Source organism: Drosophila guanche, unplaced genomic scaffold (genome assembly GCF_900245975.1).
Source record: "Drosophila guanche unplaced genomic scaffold, DGUA_6, whole genome shotgun sequence".
In the NCBI taxonomy this organism is placed as follows: domain Eukaryota; kingdom Metazoa; phylum Arthropoda; class Insecta; order Diptera; family Drosophilidae; genus Drosophila; species Drosophila guanche.
In genome coordinates this window covers 18,590,013-18,608,181 of record NW_022995743.1, presented here as the reverse complement: position 1 = coordinate 18,608,181, position 18,169 = coordinate 18,590,013, and the positions used below count along the sequence as shown (strand labels likewise).

Below are 18,169 nucleotides of genomic sequence, written 5' to 3'. Positions count from 1 at the left end.
AAACTTATGTCGAAACTTAAATGCTGTCTTAGAAGGTAGTAAGCTATCAAAATCGAATCATTCGATTCTAATGTCATTTCTTTATTTTCGATTTTTCGCTTTAGATGCCAAAATGGGGTTTGCTACTTTCTGGTACTCGCATCCCCGCAAATACGGCCAAGGCTCCCGATGCTGCCGTGCCTGCTCTAACCTAATCTAACATGATCTCATCCGATCTCAATACGGCTGGAATTTCTGCCGTCAGTGCTTCAGGGAGTACGCCAACGACATTGGCTTCAATAAGCTGCACTAAGCGTATGTATAAATCAACAACACTTGGTGTATTAATATAAGCAGTCACCCCACCGTGGGAGATTTTCGTCCTTTGCGGGGGCGGGACGATATTTTGGAACAGAAGTCTGGATGCAACACTTGGTTGACCTATCTCCTATAGGCGCACATAAGGACTTCTGACCAGGAATATATGTATACATATTCTTTGTGGGGTCGGACACGCTTCTGTGTGTTAAATTTGTTCCGCAAATACAATATCTTCGAGTATCGGGTATAAAAAAGCCTGCTCGAGCATGACACCGAAAATGGCCGCAATACATATTTTTGTTTGGTCTTTGGTCCTTGTCTCGACCATTGGGCATTCTGTGTTGGGCGATTCGCTTGTACACTGTTATTGGGTTCAGGGGACCGAAACGGACTGACTCAGCTGCCTAGGGAATTGACGACCAGGTACAGAACAGAATGTAACCCACGTCCCCCCTTATAGAACAGCTGTTTGGGGCCTTGTCCAACATCTTAGTAATTATATGGTGTTGGGCTTCATATAACTACATGTCAAATCTTTGCTAATACATATGGAAAAACGTGTACATTTCTGTTAGCTTGGAAAATGCAATGTCAGTATCCGTAAAAAATAGGAAAATCGATAGCAGTACATTTTTAGTGTCCTAGTGGTATTGGCGTCCTTGAATTTTCTGGTGATACCTACCTTTTGATGCGGATACCACTAAGCTGTTGGTCTGGCTCATAGTTTTATTAATGAGCTTTGCTGTTTGATGTAGCGGACTTCCTGGTTGGGCAGATACTGGCGCTGATCTTTGCATGCATTTTTCATTACTCCATTCGTCGCCATCAATATCGACGGCCTTGGAAGCACTACGTTGAAAGTGCTCAAGGAAATTATCAATTTTTATTTCAATTGAATGGGACGGTGAGTTTTCCATTACAGAATCCTTCTGTTTTTACATATGAGAAATATGCATGTGTCAGTTTAAAACCAATTTTTTTTTTTCAGTTGAAACAAGTTTTAACTTTGTCATTAGAAACACATTCACAAATGGTAACATCAAAAGCATTGACGTTGCGTTAATGATAACAAAAAATCAATGCATCCGGCGCCACTTTTAGGAAAAAGGAATTTTCCGATCCGGCGACTTTAATTGTAAAACACTGTGTGTCTGATGTTGCTTGGCATTGTAGAATTGAAAGCCAAAAGCATTGTTTGGTTTTCAAATGCATTGCTGATGAAGCAATGATGGGCATGCGCCACATTAATTTCCTCTCAGTCGGCGTATAGTTTACGCCGTATACCTATGTAAGTACACATGTAAATACATACATACATATTTATATATATATAAGATATATAAACTTTTAAACTTGTACATACCTACATATGTGTACATTTATGTTTTAATAATGACGGTATTCCACAAATTGTTTGTGATTTTAATTAGTTTACCTCAGTATGCGATTAACCTGATGGATATTTACCGTCGACCGAATCTGGAATTTTTTATATCCGGTACTCGAAGAGTAAATAGTAAACTTTGTGCACAAAGTGGATGTATGTAAGTAACACTGAGAAGGCATCGTTTCCGACCCCACAAAATATATACATATATTATTGATCAGCATAAATAGCCGAGTCGATATAGCCATATCTGTCTGTCCGTCCGTCCAATTTTTCATACAGATGTCTGTATGCTCGTATTCACTATTTTGAATATAAAAGAAAACTAAAAACGCCATTCGGTTGGGGAAGACCATATCTATCAGATCACCGAATTGGATCATTATTATAGCCAGAATGAAGAAATTAATTTGCAGTGGCAAAACCCACCCTGCCTAGCACATTTTATTTTTATTTTTTGTACATTCTCACATTCACACCACATTCGTTTCGTGCTCTGTGTGGCCACAACGCCAAATTAATGCACCTAAAGTTTTTAAAGTCAAAATTTCGCAAAAATCAGCTTAATATTTTTCAAACGGTAAGCTAAAACCACATGGGAATATATATTGGGGGGAGTTAAAGCCACTTAAAACCTTTTTTAACAGCCCAGCCGGATCTGTGTCTTGGCGACATAAAGCAACTGGCTTTCAAATAAGTAAAACCAATTAAAAATGCAAATAAATTCAATATAATTTCATTAATCTATAATAATCTCTATAATTATAAAATCTATAATTAGAAGCACGGTGGTCATCTATCTTTCAACTTCAGTGGCATTGTTGCCTCCATTTGATTGAGACTACTCTAGGTTTGCTAGGTACCCGCTCGAAATATAGAACAAATCTATATTTGTCCAGCTGCTAGCAACATACCAACTAAGACCACACAAATACTATCAATACCATAAAATACTATCGGCTTGTCGATCTGAGTACTGCCTGGCGTACAGCCGCTAGAAAGTAGTTTGTGCGCGACAATATTTCTTATCAGTTCCATACGAATAAAATCCCTGATTTTTCTAGCTGCCCGTTTTTTCGATCAGATCACTAGGCTTTAACAACTGAAAATTTAAGAGTGTTATACATTATGCCTGCAATATTAAGAGAATCACCCACCTGACCTTCTGAAACCTATTCCACACATCTGGGAGTACCCTAAATAATTTTAGCCTTAATCGATTAATTTGGTTAGTAATATTTTGCCATATCTACGTCTCCGTTTTATGCGATTTTAAGTAGATTATCTGCGTGTATTGTGTGTATCGTGTGGATTTTATAATATAATATAATAAAACATAATTCGGTGTGAATAAAAAGTAAAATAAAAAATATGAACAAGGGAGAAGAAAATGCATCGGAAAGCGAAAACGACGAAGATTTTTGCATAGAGGGTGAAAATATTGAGTCTGGCAGTGACGACGAAAGCGGTAATAATGACTCTGAGTCGGAAGACTTTGATTCTGACGACAATTCTTCCGAACCGACCAGGAATAAGAAAAAAAGAACTATATCGTCTAATGTATTTGAATCTGAAAGTTCCGTACCTCGTAAAACCAGACAATCAAACCGAATCAAAAATGGTATACAAAATATGGTAAAAGACGAGCTGGAATCAGATGAGGAAACAGATAAATCCCGTTCCAACGCGCTCTGGGCTGAATTTTTAAGTGACGTTGGGAGTGACAATCAAATTCAACATAAGCCGAAATCAGTGGAGAAACTAGTAGAACTCACCGACGACAACAATATCGCTTCAAAGGAAAAGATTTCAGCAATCCACAAACCACAATCCAAAAATTCTACCAATGCAAGGGAATACCACGAGCAACCTACAGCCACCCATTCGAAATGCTTACCTCGCGAATCCAAAAGATCGCTAAATGGCGATGGAGTTGGCTCTCTTCTTAATCAACTAAGCAAAAAAAAAAAACTGTCTGTGCTAGAAACGTCGCAAATGGATTGGAAAACTTTTAAAACAGACGAAGGTATCAATGAGGAGCTCCGCACGCACAATAAGGGCAAGGATGGGTAAATATTATCTTGTACTTTTTATGCCACCTTTCACCTATATTTATTTTTATTTTTTAAGCTATTTGGAACGGCAGGACTTTTTACAGCGAACCGATTTGCGACAATTTGAAATTGAGAAAAACTTACGCCTAACGCGCCGGAAAAATTAAGGCAACCTGCCTCGGCCATCGTTGATACTTATTCCCTTTTATGGAAATTTCAAATTTAAATCCACACACGGATTCTACGCAATTTTGTAGTTGAAAGAGCTATGCTTCAATTCAAATGAATTGTTTAAATTTAAATCTAGTAAATTACCACAAATATTTATATGTGTGATTTAGTCATTTTGATTGAGTTCTGTTCTTGATCACCCGAATGCCAATAATAATAATAAAAAATAGTTTCTGTATTACTGAAACGAGTTAACGAGTTTTATTTTGTATTTAAATTAAACATATAAACAAATTTTTTTAAACATATGTAAATTAAACACAGAAAAATTTCCACTGGCACGCTTTCAAAAAATATATGTACATACATATGTACATATATGCTGTTATAGGAACAGAAACGTTTACTTCTGTACGTTACGCACATACTACGAACACAACTCCAATACAAACCTTTAACTGTTTGAGTACCTGGTATAATAATCCTTACAGCGTATTTTATACGGTGTCAAAACATAAACGTATATTGTATATGTATGTATATAAATATGTTTGAGTATGAATGTACTCAAATAAACACATGTTGTACATATGTACATATATGTATGTACATATATATGAATGAGTATTATAAAATACAAGCAATCAGTTTGGAATTGATAAGATATACATAGATCTGGCTAGGGCCTGTGGTTTTTGAAGATGGAATGACACTAAAAAATACCACGCATCAAATGCAGTGCCGACCAAAATAACTCAAACGTAACCGAAACCGATGCCAATCGTCGACTTTGCGTTATACTCGTATGCACATATTGTTGTAACACCAGTCTCTGGTCGTTACGTTAAGCAGCGCCAAAAAGCAAGCCCAACGATCAGTTGTCTCAGTTTGTTTCAGTATACCCGCCGAGAAACTTCGTAAATGGCAAGAGCTCAAGCTCCGAAGAAAAGTGAAAAGTTTTGTGGTTTTCGTTTTGTTTTTGTTGGACCAAAGTGTCAATTGGCCAATAAGTTCAATTGGTTAGCGACGACGCGTCGGTATAAGAAGTTATACTAACTACCCAAAAAAAGCGGGGAGTGTTGTGGCTCTGCCCCGTTTCGCCTCTGCTCCCACTGGTGGATGGCAACCACGAATTTGAAGCTCGAACGGAGGGATATGTTTCATTTTTGTTATCAGTGTATGCAAATCGGATATTAAATAATACGTATGGATTGGTGAAAGTGTGTTAACAGTTTTGCATATGCTTTAAGAGTAACGCGACAATACCAAAAAAAAAACTGTACCTCGGCCACAGAAAAACTCATCTCGAATCCAAGTTTATGCATATGCATGGAAGGTTAAAAGTGCAGCACAATATAAAGAGAATTTAACATGCGACTGTGCAAAATCAATCTCCAGCAATTTGAATAACTCGCCCAACCAAATCGAATCCAAGTGCTCCGATTCTCAAAGCTAAGACCTCGTAGTTGCATTAGGTTTGAACCTACCCATATGGTACTGTAACAGTAAGTTAAGAAACGGGTATATCTAAAAAACTGAATACAATTATTATAACCAAAAATTCTTGTAGTCAGCCAGGGCTTAACGCTTAAGAACAAAAAGCAAAAATTATTCGAGTTCGCATGATGAACAAGTTGTGCCAACCATGTTGAAACCACACACTTTTTTTAGTCTTATAGAGTGACGAATTGAGTCTAGTAAGTCTATTGAGTCTTAGTAAAAATATAGAGAATTTATTGAAGAGGCTAAAAGTATGTTATTCAGGTGGTTTGGAGTAACGCAAGGTCAAAACAAAGTAAAACAAACAAAGCCAAATTACTGAAATTATAAAACGAGGCAAAACAGAAGACTCAAGACACGAACATTTTGTGCTCATCACTCTTTGAATAACAATTAATAGGAAATCTGGAACGGTGTCGACTCTTAACTATAAAATAAATAAAATGAATTACATAATAAAATGTACATGCACATATGTATATATGAATGTATGTATGTATAACGTTTGATGTAGTTTTACTCGTATCTGCAATCTTTTTATTAATGTTTAACGTTTCTCAAATCTGGTCAAGGCTGATCAGAGTCGTTGGGATTTATTTTGTTTTTATTGCCTGAGTTGTCATTTGCTGTGTGTCATCCTAAAATTGTTTATTAGGTGATAGCTTTCGTAAAATCAAATGTCCAGACACACCAGAAATATTAGCAAAATTACGAGAAATGTAGAGAAAAAAATTGTAGTTTATATATGGTTAAGCCTGAAGCCTAAGCTATGATCTAAAATTGTTTTGGCAATGGCCTCAGAAGATTTTAGACTCAATGACTTGAAGTAAATCCTCCAAATTGATTTTTCAGTTTTTGTAAGTCTATCAAATTAATCATTACTTTGCCGTGTATACACAAGTGGAAGTTGTATTAGCTATTTGTGCAAAGTCGTTAAGCTACTCTTAACGAGAAGGGACGTGTTAGACGCTTCTTACGCGTCACAACTTTTATACACGGTACTCAGTCAAAGTACCTGCACCTTATTGTTTTTTTTTTCGAATTACACATGTGACTTTTTAATTATATTTTTTCTACATCTGTTATCTACATCTACATAACTTCTCATGCCAACACGCTCTTTTAGCTCGCCCCCTCCTCTAGAGCCACACACTGCAGAGGCACTGCATAGGCATAGGCCGCACACTGTAGAAGCAGAGTGTGGATGAGCGAATGTGCAAAAAACAAAAAAAAGCTGCTGGACGGGGTGGGTTTAACCACTGCAAATTAATGTCTTTATTCTGGCTATAATAATGATCCAATCTGATCTTAAGTCTATGATCTGATAGACATGGTCATTTCCTACGGAAAGGCGTTTTTAGTTTTCTTTTATCTTCAAAATTATCTTCAAAGATTTTCGCGCTTTGTGGTGGCGGAAGGGGGCTGCGGTAATTTTTTAAATACATTGGATTCAGTGTGAGCATACAGCAGTCTGGAGGCAAAATTTGGTGGCTCCAGCACTAAGAGCTCTTAGAGCTTTCTGAGAACAATCCGACAAACAAGACGGACAGACAGACATGGCTCTATCGACTCGGCTATTGATGCTGATAAATAATATATATACTTTGTGGGGTGAAACATTTCCTTTTGTGCGTTACAAACATCCGTTATTCCCCCCACAAATACAATATACCCTATTTACTTCTCGAGTACCGGGTATAAAAAAATCTCGACTGTGTGGCTTGGCTGTCTATTTTTTGGCAGAAGCACTTAAGCAATTCGCTCTCCGTTGTCGGCCTGACATATGCCGCAAAACACAAAGAGAGGACAGCAGCCGCAATAACATAAGACACTGGGTTCCATGCGACACTTGGCAAAGGTGTTAGGCCAGACGTGGGGTAATTGGCATAAAGCAGGCACATAACTTAGCGAAATAGTTAGTGTAGGAACGACAAAATATTTGACCATTTTAACGGATGTAAAAAGACGCGTCTCTAGCTGTCTTTTGGCTATGATGTAAGGCCAGGGCAAGCAAACAATGACAGTATGAGCATCGCCAAAGTCAATGAAAACAGTTGTCCCAAAAACATAGGCCATAAAAAGCGGGCATGCCAATATTCTAGGTAAATATAGTTTTCTTCCATTCCAGTTGCAAAATGCTGGAACCCATGAGAGCCAGCTTTTGTGATTACTGGGTTAGTTTACACTAAACTCCTTAATTCTGCACTTGGTCGCTTTCCAGAATTCATCATGTGGAATGCATCAAATTATTTGCTACGCTAAATGTACAGTGTGGAACACCTTTCAATTTGTTTTGCAAGTGGAGATTTCTACACTCGTATCTATCTGAGAATATCTTGCCACATGATTTTCGGTCAATATGGGAAACCTGTTCAAAAAGAGCTTTGATTGTACAATACGTATATATGCATACATATGTGGCGAATCGAGTGGCGATTGTAGCTAAATGAGACGTGCAGCGTCTGTATGTATACTCGACTTCATTGTATTGTCGTCGATGGGGTTTTTCTGAGCGCCGCCTGAAACGCCTGCACTTTCGTTTTCTTTGAGCGCATTCAACCTGATACTGCACTGCCTGCATGATAATGATGAAACACGTAATAATGATCTTGCCACCAGTTGCTAGCCCAGCCAACAGCCGACAGCTGCAACTGGTTGCACTTGCAGAGAAACACAGCGCAACGCAAGTCCGAGGATAAGTATGTCCCAATCGATGTGTTCGAAAACCGGAGCGCACATGCATTTAGTTGTTATGCCCCATCCTGGACTCCACTATTTAAAATTAAGTAAAGCTTTAAAAAATGCCGCTGGAATAATAGCGGCTTCTATAAGTTCGGTACAGAGGCTAGATTGACTCCGATACGCAAGTACTTGTACTACCCACAGAAGAAAGTGAAAGTCGCATGCCATTTAATTAATTATGATTTTTTTATTGATTTAACCAACACTTGCATAAAAATATACATACACATAGGAAGTACACACACACATATGTACATAAGTATATGTGAGCATCGGCTGACTTTTCGTCTGATACCGTAACCAATTAAAAGCAAAACTCAAAACGATTTTATCCCTTTTTCCCTTTTTGTTTTCGTTACGCATTCTGCGTCTGCAAAACTATTTTGGCTTTTTGGCTGTCATGTGCATACGCATAAAAGAGATAACCGTGCTTAGGTTACGACACAGATTTGATGACACTCACGTACTACGCACATATGTATGTATGTATGTGTATGTACATGCATATGTATATATATTCACTTGGCCCGAACCACTTGGCCAACTGCACTATCGCGGTTACTGGCCACATATGCGAGATATGGGATTGAACGTGTCGCGCATAAACTGGGGATCGTAATTCCCATCGGGCAGTTACACTGCACAGCAATACTTTTTTCCTACATGGAATATACATATGTACATATGTATGTAGCTTTCGGCACACTCTAGTTTGCTTTTAAACTTTCACATGTGTATGATTTTACATATGTATGTAACTCCATAAGATTTTTCCATTTCGCTGATACATGTATGTATGTATGCATGTACAGAAATGGAATAAAAATTATTATTAACATACGTATGTATGTATGTACATATTTATCTCTTATTTTTAGTTAATGTGCTTACTGCGTGATCATTGATTGTTCGTTATTGTGAGCGCGAGACATACTCAAAACAATAAGTACATGAGTATAAGTTTATATTTTTATACCCGGTACTCGAAGAGTAAATAGGGTATATTGTATTTGTGCAAATAACGGTTGTATGTAACGCTCAGAAGCAAACGTTTCCGAACCCATAAAGTGTATATATTCTTGATCAGCATCAATAGCCGAGTCTATGTCTGTCTGTCCGTCTGTCTGAGCCCCGCCCCCTTCCGCCCCCGCAAAAGGGGGCCCCCGAAAACCTTTCAAAGCTACAATTTTGAAGATAAAAGAAGTGATCTATCAGATCACCAATCACCGAAATTGGGATCCGATTGGATCATTTTTATAGCCACAATTAAGAATTTAATTTGCAGTCGCTAAACCAACCACGTCCCGCATCTTATATTTGTTTTTTGCTCATTCTTTCATTCACACTCTGCTTCGCGCAGTGTGCGGCCTCTGCCTCTACCGTGGCTAAACCCACCATCCCGCAGATTATATTTGTTTTTTTTAATTATCTCATTCACACTGATTCTGCAGCGTGCGGCCTCTGCCTCTCTCGTTCCTCTGCGTCTGCCGGGACTCTGCAGTGTGTGGCTCTAGGAAAGGGGGTCGAGCTAAAGGAGTGTGTTGGCGTGGGAAGTGTTGTAGATGTAGATGACAGATAAAGAAAAATTTTAAAATTTAACAAAAAACCGCTAAGGTACAGATGTAGTACTGAGTGCCGAGTATAAAATTTGTGAAGCGTCTCACACGTCCCTTCTCGTACAAAGTCGAAAAAATAGAGAATCAAGTTTCTAGTGGGTCTAATGGGAATCGAAAAGTTATGGTAATGGTTATGCGTAACGTTATGGCAACGCTATGGTCGTATCCAAGACAAAACACAGATTAAGAAATCCACCCAAGGAATTTACACATGATTGACTTGAGACAGGGACATATGTATCTAGTTAGCCATTAATTAAGTCATGTCGAACACCAAACAGTACCTGGCATGTTGAAATCACCAAGACATATTATATGGTCTTTATCAGATAGAGAAAAAGTTTTTAAGGCGGGCAGGTGCTGGTCGTATGTTAAGATATCCAAAGTCGGTGGAAAATACGATCAAGTTATCCAGGTTTTGTGAAAGCTATAGGAATGGATCATTCCTATAAATTGTGTACCGACCTGCCAATACTTCGGAACTAACGTGGGACGAAAATGTTAAACTGTCTATTACTAAGCCGCGAGCATTTTGATAGGCTACTAGGTAGGAAGTCATAGGAATGAGAGGAATTGCAGAGGGAAGAGGAGAATGGAGCAGAAAAGGAAGCAGAACTAGCCTGAGTTATTGGGGGCATTTATGCCTTCGTCTGTATTTTGCTTTGTATAAAAGCAGTTACATAATTTGATGTGGGGGCAAGAGCAGAGACAAAAACTTGATGTTCCCATGTGTTGAACTCCCATCATGACTGTATGTTTATATATGTACGTGAAAAATGGATACTATTCCAATTTTTTATAACCCACGTCATAAACATACAATTTTATTTGTTCTAAATTGTATCGGGTAAAGAATAAATAAATTCCGATTTTTGTGAAGCTTTGTTGTCTGTCAGATGCTTATGGTCCCGCAATGGAAGCTCATCTACTTAAATATTGTATGAACTTTGGTATGAAGTCTTTTACTGAAATTTTTGGAAACATTACGAAATACATGGATCTCTTGATGTGTTGGCATTGTGAACAGTAAAGTTAGCTATTTTTCAACTTGCACAAGAAAATTGAAAAATTAACTGCACGGCGAAAAAATTTCGGTCTACATAGTTTCTAACACTCTTGGCAATCCTGTCTTGCCTTGAGCTCAATGTTTAAAATAACACGTTTACGTTTACATGAAATATAAAATAACATTATTTGTGATTGGTATATGATGTGTCAACCAAAATATTATCAAATTAGATATTCTATAAAGTTCTATCTATCGTTGTGACCGAGCATTTTTTACAGTTTTATTTTAAGCATTATGTTACACATTAAAAATGCAATTTTTGAGTTTTCTTGGTTTTAAACATGAAATTTTATATGTGCGATGACTGACTACTCCTTTGAAGACTTAACCATGTATAGAAAGTTTTCTTTTATATAATACCCAAATATAATATTCGATTTGCACTTAAGATTTACAGCTTTTTGGTAAGAGTTTTATAATATTTGTTGGCTGAATCCATACCTCCTAAGCGTCACAGATTTTCGCCCTTTACAGTGGCGATGTGATATCACACAAAATTTTTGTTGCCTAAATATATCTTTTGTAGGATAGATAATGTAGGATAGAGTAAATGAGGAGGGACGTGTGAGACGCGACAAAACTTTTATACTTTTATACCCGTACTCAGTAGTACGTCTGTACCTTGTGGATGTTTTCAAATTTTACATTAGTTGGAAGTAATCGAAAGTTCCAACAAAGTATATTAATACGCGTACATTGTCTCTTTGTGTACATACATATGTATGTATGATAGGGTCATTCGATTTAGACCAGTCTCCCTTCAGGTCGAACCGAAGTCTGCCCCCTGTCTCCAGTTAAGTGGAATTTCGGTTTATTGCTTGTTGACTTTTTGCTGACACTGTGAGTAAGCTCTCATTATTAAAAAATTCCTTTTAGCAGTGAGAACAAAACAATTATATGTACATTATAAAATTTTCGGTCGTGTACTAAACGCTCGATTAAGTGACTTAAACATCACGCGCATGAAGCTGACTCGTATGAAATCTATAAAGTCTGGGAACGTGCGTGGTTGCGTCCCAAATACTGATCTGAAGTCGCGACAAACGGTTTAGAAGTTCTACAACTTGTAATAGTTAGCAAAGCTGACCAAAGCTTGTTGTTTCACTTGCAGCAACATGCATCGAACTGTCGGCTTGTTGCTGATCCTTTGTATCTGCTGCACACTGGCGGCTGACATTCTGATGGCTACACAAGGTAAGCGTTTCAAATCAATAAACTGCTGATTAATATATACCTATGAGAGCATTTTAAAAACGCATAACTTATTTTTTATTTGTAACTAAAAAACAAATTTAAAGTTTGAAGTCGGATTAATTCATCAAAATTATTACAGGTGGAACAAAGTCACACAAAATACCATTTTGGGAGTTGGCCAAGGGATTAATAGCCAGGTGAGTGTTCTGAATAGATTTTGCACACTTCACAATTTCCCGGTGCAAAAAGCCCATACAGTTCAGGGCAGAACCTATCTAATTTCCACACAATTATATATAAAAATGATTAAGAACCTTTGTTAGACGCCTGGTACGTATCACAACTTTTATACCAGGTACAGTATGCATGTAACGCACAGAATGAAACGTTTCCGACCCTATAAAGTACATATGTATATGTATATATTGATCAGCATCAAAAGCCGATTCTATACCTGTCTGTCGGTCTATCCCTCTGTCCGTCTTATTTGCAGCCTCGTTCTCAGGGACTATAAGAGCTAGAGTCCCCAAGGTTGGGGTGAAGACTCATGTGATATCACACTGAGTCAAGTCTGTTTCAAATTTTAGCCACTCCTTCATCCGCCCCCCACAAAGGGCGAAAATGTGCTGTATCCACAATTTTGAAGAAGAAGAAGAATTTTGAAAAGAGAAAACTGAAGATGCAATTCCGTACGGTCATCGCGATGACCAATAAATGATCGGAAGGATTCATATTTGGTATTGGATATCTTAGTTATATACATTAGTCAACGAAAACAATCAACATTAATTAAGATTGGTTCTGAAAGAGATATTGACAGAGTCAAGGAGAACATTCGTATGTATATTCCCCTTTTGTTTGAGATTCTTCGAACTGACAAATATTTATTGCGATGGGGCAAGACTCTAAGTTTATAGTAAAAACGAGAAGGGACGTGTTAGACGCTTCTTACGCGTCACAACTTTTATACCCGGCACTCAGTACTACATCTGCACCTTAGCGGTTATTTGTTAAATTTTAAATTTTTTCTTCATCTGTCATCTGCATCAACAACACTACTCACTCCAACACGCTCCTTTAGCTCGCCACCCTGCCCTAGAGCCACGCACTGCAGAGTCAGGGCAGAGACGTGGCAGAGGCAGAGGCACAGACGTGTCTGCGCGAAGCAGAGTGTGAATGAGAGAATTTGAAAAAAAAATATTAGCTGCGGGACGGTGTGGGTTTAGCCACTGCAAATTAATTTCTTCATTCTGGATATAATAATCATCCAATCGGATCCCAATTTGGGGATCCGGTAGATATGGTCATTCCCCATGGAATGGCTCTAGTTTTCTTTTATCTTCAAAACTGTAGTTTTGGGAAGTTTTCGCCCTTTTGCGGGGTCGGAAGGGGGCGGGGCTACTTTTGGTTTCAGTGTGAGCATACAGCAGTCTGGAGCCAAAATTTGGTGGCTCTAGCTTCTATAGTCTCTGAGAACTAACCGACAAACAAGACGGACAGACGGACAGACAGACATTGTTCTATCGACTCGTCTATTGATACTGATCAAGAATATATATACTTTATGGGGTCGGAAACGGTTCCTTCTGTGCGTTACATGCAACCGTTATTCGCACAAATACAATAAACCCTATTTACTCTTCGAGTACCGGGTATAAAAAAGTGCATCAGTCTACAAGTAAAAGATGTCATGAATTAGATAACTAGGTCCAAAAGTGAATTATGGAGAATCAATGAACTACGAACATTTTTTCTCGTACCTTTTTACTTAACAGTTGAACTTGAATATTCAACTAATATATAACCTTTTTTGATTCCAGAGGACATAATATTACCTTCCTAAGTGGGTTCCCGGCAGATTTTCATATCGATGGCCTGCAAGAGGTGACGCCAGCTGGCCTTGTTGAATACATTCAGAACTATACGAATTGGGATTTGTTGGGCGCTAGAATTGCTGGAGAAATGCCTATAAAGCCGTGGGATGGTATTCGATATGCTTTTGAGGTAAGCAAATTGTTAATTGTATAATCTTGCAAGGATATTTTTGGTCAGGCAATAGAGCTCACAGAAGAAAGCATAAAATGCTTAATAAAACGAGAAGGGACGTGTGAGACGCTTCTTACGCGTCACAACTTTTATACGCACTCAGGACTACATCTAGATGTAGAAGACATCGCCAACCACTATATATCGTTCACATTACAGAACAAGTAGTAAAAAGCCTACTAAATAAAATGCATCAAAAAATTGGATCAGTTAATCGTATTTTCCAATTTATGAGATATTTAAAACAGCAATAAAATGGGTACTTTTTCCCTGCACATTCTGTGCAATAATGACCGCTAGGTTTCACAGCTGATTTTTCGAAAGTGGCGCCATCTATGAAATTTTCTGGTACCGTTGAAACTACCAATGAGAAAAAGATTATGTCTCGCATAATGTACATACAAGATATCGTTGTTTGAAGACAGTCATAAAGCATTTACGTTGTTAAGTTATCGAATTACGATGTTTAAGTAAAATGAATATGTTTTATGATTAACGAGGGCCGGTATTCGGGAAACGCGATTAAACCGCATTTGTCGGTGGTTTTGACCTCATTGGGACAATAGTGCATCTGCACCTCAGCTGTGTTTTGTCAAATTTTAAATTTTTTCTTCATCTGTCATCTACATCTACAACACTTGTCACACCAACACGCTCGCCGCCCTTCCCTAGACCCACATACTGCTGACTTGCGGCAGAGGCAGCGCCCTCACACAAAAAAAATACCAATACAAGCTGTGGGACGGGGTGGGTTAAAAGTCGGTAGAGGAATCGCCAGGGGGAGGGCAGAGGCAGGGGCCGAGTGAAGCAGAAGCAGAGTGTGAATGAGAGAATGTAAAAAGAGCAACAAAAGCTGCGGGACATGGTGGGTTTAGCCACTGGAAATTAGTTTCTCCATTGTGGCTATAATAATGATCCTATCGGATCCCAATTCAGTGATCTGATAGATATGGCCATTCACTACGGAATGGCGTTTTTAGTTTTCTTTTATCTTCAAAATTGTAGGTTTGAGAGGTTTTCGCCCTTTTGCGGGGGCGGAAGGGGGCGTGGCTCATTTTTGAACTGTTATTCAACTGTTATTCGCACAAAAACAATAAACCCTGTTTACTCTTCGAGTACCGGGTATAAATAGTCTTTGCACTTTAAAGTAATGTGGGTACAAATTTAGACAGACCTTTTATTCGAAATTATAATACAAAATTCAATGTTTAATTTACATCCAAAAGGAAAGCTTCATAGCTAATGGCAGCTTCACATCGCTCGCGAGCATATTTCGATGGGTGTCATTTTTGTGAACATTGATCAGGTTTCAGGTTATTGTTAAGGTTATACTAACCGAACCCAACTGTTCTCTTCTATTCATCCGATCGTGACTATTTATGAAATATTAGCTACTTTTCAAATCAATATTAGAACATTAAGAAGAATATTGATTAGCTTTGAGTGGTCGAATTTGGTTGCCATTACTACAGTCTGTCAGCCTCATATGTACAAATATGCCTTACCAAAAATATATACAATGTACATTTGTACTCAAATTTTCATGACATTCGATTGATAAAAAAAAACAGCATCACTCCGCTCTAGTGATGTTTAATAAAATATGTATTTGAAATTCTGTTGACAGTCGTGTGATGCTATGCTTGGCGACGCGGAGACCAAAGATTTGGCGAACCGTAGCTTTGATCTAGCCATATTGGACGGAGCTTTTCCGGAGTGTGTGCTGGGACTGGTACATCAATACAAAATTCCTTTCATGTACATAAATACTGTAGGCTTCTATACAGGAAGTCTCTCGGTAGCGGGGAACCCCATAAGCTATGCCATAACTCCAAACTTTTACTCTCGCTTTACGGACACTATGAGCCTATACGAGCGGGCAATAAACACGGGAATGCAGATCGGACAAAATCTAATGCACATGGTAAGGAAGATCTGCGCATGGCTTCACAATGTCACTTTATTCTCTATTTATCCACAGTATGTTATTCGGAGAACGCATTTCGTCCTGCGTGAACATTTGGGCTCCCACATGCCACATCCTTACGAGATGTCACGTAATGTAAGCTTTATTCTGCAAAATGGCCATGCGGTGGTGTCATATCCTAGAGCTCTCAATCCTAATGTAGCAGAGGTTGCTTGCATACATTGTAAGCCAGCAAGAAAGCTTCCCAAGGACTTGGAGGACTTCATTGGCGCCTCCGGTGCGTCTGGTTTCATTTACGTGTCGATGGGGTCCTCTGTAAAGGCTGCCAATATGCCAGAGTCTTTACGTCGAATGCTCGTCAAAACTTTTGCCCGCCTCCCCTATCATGTGTTATGGAAATACGAAGGCAGCTCCGCAGATATGCAGGATCTGACATCAAATGTGAAACTATCACGATGGTTGCCTCAGCAAGATATTCTGGGCCATACAAAGCTTCGCGCCTTTGTCACTCATGGGGGCTTATTGAGCATGTTTGAAACAGTCTATCATGGAGTACCCGTGGTAACAATGCCTGTTTTTTGTGACCATGATGTGAACTCCGCCAAGGCTGAGGCCGATGGTTACGCCATTAAGCTGGACCTGGAGACACTATCGACCAATCAGCTCTACAAGGCCATTATGAGAGTGATACACGATTCCCGATACAGAAATGCCGCCAGATATCGACAGAACCTTCTGCTTGATCAGCGCTCGACAGCTCTTGAGACTGCCATATACTGGACGGAGTATGTGCTCCGCCACAAGGGCGCTTATCATCTTCAAGCTCCAGCACGAAATATGAAGTGAGTTAATGTATATCCACATTCCCCGCTTATGCGAATTAAAAACCTCTCTATCGCTTTTCTCAGCTGGACCCAATTTTATCTACTAGATGTGGTGGCAGTATATCTTCTTGCCTTTTATGTGCTCGTTTTGTTAATAAAGCGACTCGACTTCCGCTCTGAAAAGCTGAGCCTACAAATTCCTTCGACCGCTGCGCCTACAGCAGGCAAAGCAAAGTCGAAGAAGATTTAACTGGATCCCAATCTTAGATAAATGATTAGCCCTATATTAGTTAAAACATTAATCTTACGAGGGCTTTCATGTGATTTTCATCAGAACCAATTTAGCTTTCTTTTCCTTATATTGATGTGAGAAATTTCCTTGTAAATATTTACATACTTTATTTATAATGACCGAAAATGGCTTCACCAATAGCCTAGAAGAAATTGTTTTATGGAAAATTGAAGCCAAAGTCTACAAAACAAAATTTCGAGAAAAGTTGAAACGAAATAAAGAATAATAATAAGTGTTTAATTGTAAAACCTGTTATTTTTATATTTGTTCTTCTTGTCCAAGGATAGAGCAATGGCATGCAACCTACGTCAGTTTTGGCCCATCGGAGAATTTGCTAGACTTAGGGGGTTAGAAAAGCACTTCAGTAGGGGGATAACCCTTTCGTTGAAAAGGAGACAGTATTTTGAGTCCGATTTTTTGACACACATTTTTTAAGACTACATTAGTGTGGTAAGCATAATATAAACAATTTGAACGGCCCGGTTACTTATGACATACTACCTGGATATTTGTTATTTTATGTATTTGTAATGTTTGTTGTAATGTTTGTAGGGAAAAATCATTTAATATTTATAAAAAAGTATTGTAATGCGCTATGCCTATTCATATGCAAGAAAGAAAATGTGTCATGTCAAATAATTTTCGTTCTTTATGCCTGTAAAGACTTTTAAAATAAATAAAATTTCAGTTTCAGATTATACGTTATTATTTCCTTTCATATTATTTTTGTTTTAAGCAGATTTATACTTTCTTTTTAAATATCAAGTACTAAATTCTTGATAGCTGGCAGTTACCTCTTACTTTTAATTCGTTTGTATATTTTTGTAATTGAACAAGCAAAAACACAACCGGAAACTTTCCCCCTAATTTACAAAATAACACTACCGAACACGATTTTTCCTCAAGGAAATTTTTTTAACGATTTTTAGAGGTAGCGTTTTTTCACCATAACTTAAGGATCTTACATCTGGTTGTAATAAGTAATAGTAATATTAATAGTCAAAACTTCGTAAAAAATACCTTATTATTTTTCAAACGGCAAACTAA

At 38.2% G+C, this 18,169-nt stretch overlaps 3 protein-coding genes and 1 pseudogene across 13 annotated transcripts in view; 3 read left to right on the top strand and 1 right to left on the bottom strand.

Annotated features, from left to right (window-relative positions):
• LOC117591927 (guanine nucleotide exchange factor DBS) overlaps window positions 1-1,248 on the bottom strand; it is a 55,867-nt gene extending 54,619 nt beyond the window's left edge. For 5 of the 7 annotated variants that reach the window (XM_034285320.1, XM_034285322.1, XM_034285325.1 and 2 more), the window contains exon 1: window positions 983-1,244. In XM_034285320.1, the coding sequence (XP_034141211.1) occupies window positions 983-1,217 (235 nt within the window). In that variant the 5' untranslated portion in view covers window positions 1,218-1,244. Of the gene's footprint in view, window positions 1-982 lie in introns of all 7 variants that reach the window. The other 2 variants (XM_034285329.1, XM_034285321.1) reach the window with 2 other exon arrangements.
• LOC117591936 lies at window positions 70-17,872 on the top strand (annotated as a pseudogene).
• LOC117591929 (2-hydroxyacylsphingosine 1-beta-galactosyltransferase) lies at window positions 1,289-17,634 on the top strand. Of its 5 annotated transcripts, none has more exons than XM_034285334.1 (6): window positions 1,289-1,588; window positions 11,951-12,033; window positions 12,173-12,230; window positions 13,854-14,037; window positions 15,707-16,848; window positions 16,915-17,634. In XM_034285334.1, the coding sequence occupies exons 2-6, from the start codon at window positions 11,955-11,957 to the stop codon at window positions 17,078-17,080; spliced, it is 1,629 nt and encodes a 542-aa protein (XP_034141225.1). In that variant the 5' UTR covers window positions 1,289-1,588; window positions 11,951-11,954; the 3' UTR covers window positions 17,081-17,634. The 5 variants fall into 5 exon arrangements, with proteins under 5 accessions (XP_034141225.1, XP_034141224.1, XP_034141223.1 ...); XM_034285333.1 differs by lacking the exon at window positions 1,289-1,588 and adding an exon at window positions 4,814-5,387; XM_034285332.1 differs by lacking the exon at window positions 1,289-1,588 and adding an exon at window positions 4,814-5,417.
• LOC117591933 (craniofacial development protein 1) lies at window positions 2,990-4,162 on the top strand. The gene is made up of 2 exons (XM_034285342.1): window positions 2,990-3,756; window positions 3,818-4,162. Exons 1-2 carry the CDS (start codon window positions 3,059-3,061, stop codon window positions 3,906-3,908), a joined length of 789 nt encoding a protein of 262 aa, XP_034141233.1. The 5' UTR covers window positions 2,990-3,058; the 3' UTR covers window positions 3,909-4,162.
• Window positions 17,873-18,169: the final 297 nt, after the last annotated feature.

Coding starts and splice junctions, on each gene's coding strand:
- LOC117591933 (XM_034285342.1), top strand. CDS start 3,059: ATGAACAAGGGAGAAGAAAATGCATCGGAAAGCGAAAACGACGAAGAT. Junction 3,757..3,817: donor CACAATAAGGGCAAGGATGG/GTAAATATTATC, acceptor TTATTTTTTAAG/CTATTTGGAACGGCAGGACT.
- LOC117591929 (XM_034285334.1), top strand. CDS start 11,955: ATGCATCGAACTGTCGGCTTGTTGCTGATCCTTTGTATCTGCTGCACA. Junction 12,231..13,853: donor GCCAAGGGATTAATAGCCAG/GTGAGTGTTCTG, acceptor TTTTGATTCCAG/AGGACATAATATTACCTTCC. Junction 16,849..16,914: donor GCTCCAGCACGAAATATGAA/GTGAGTTAATGT, acceptor CGCTTTTCTCAG/CTGGACCCAATTTTATCTAC.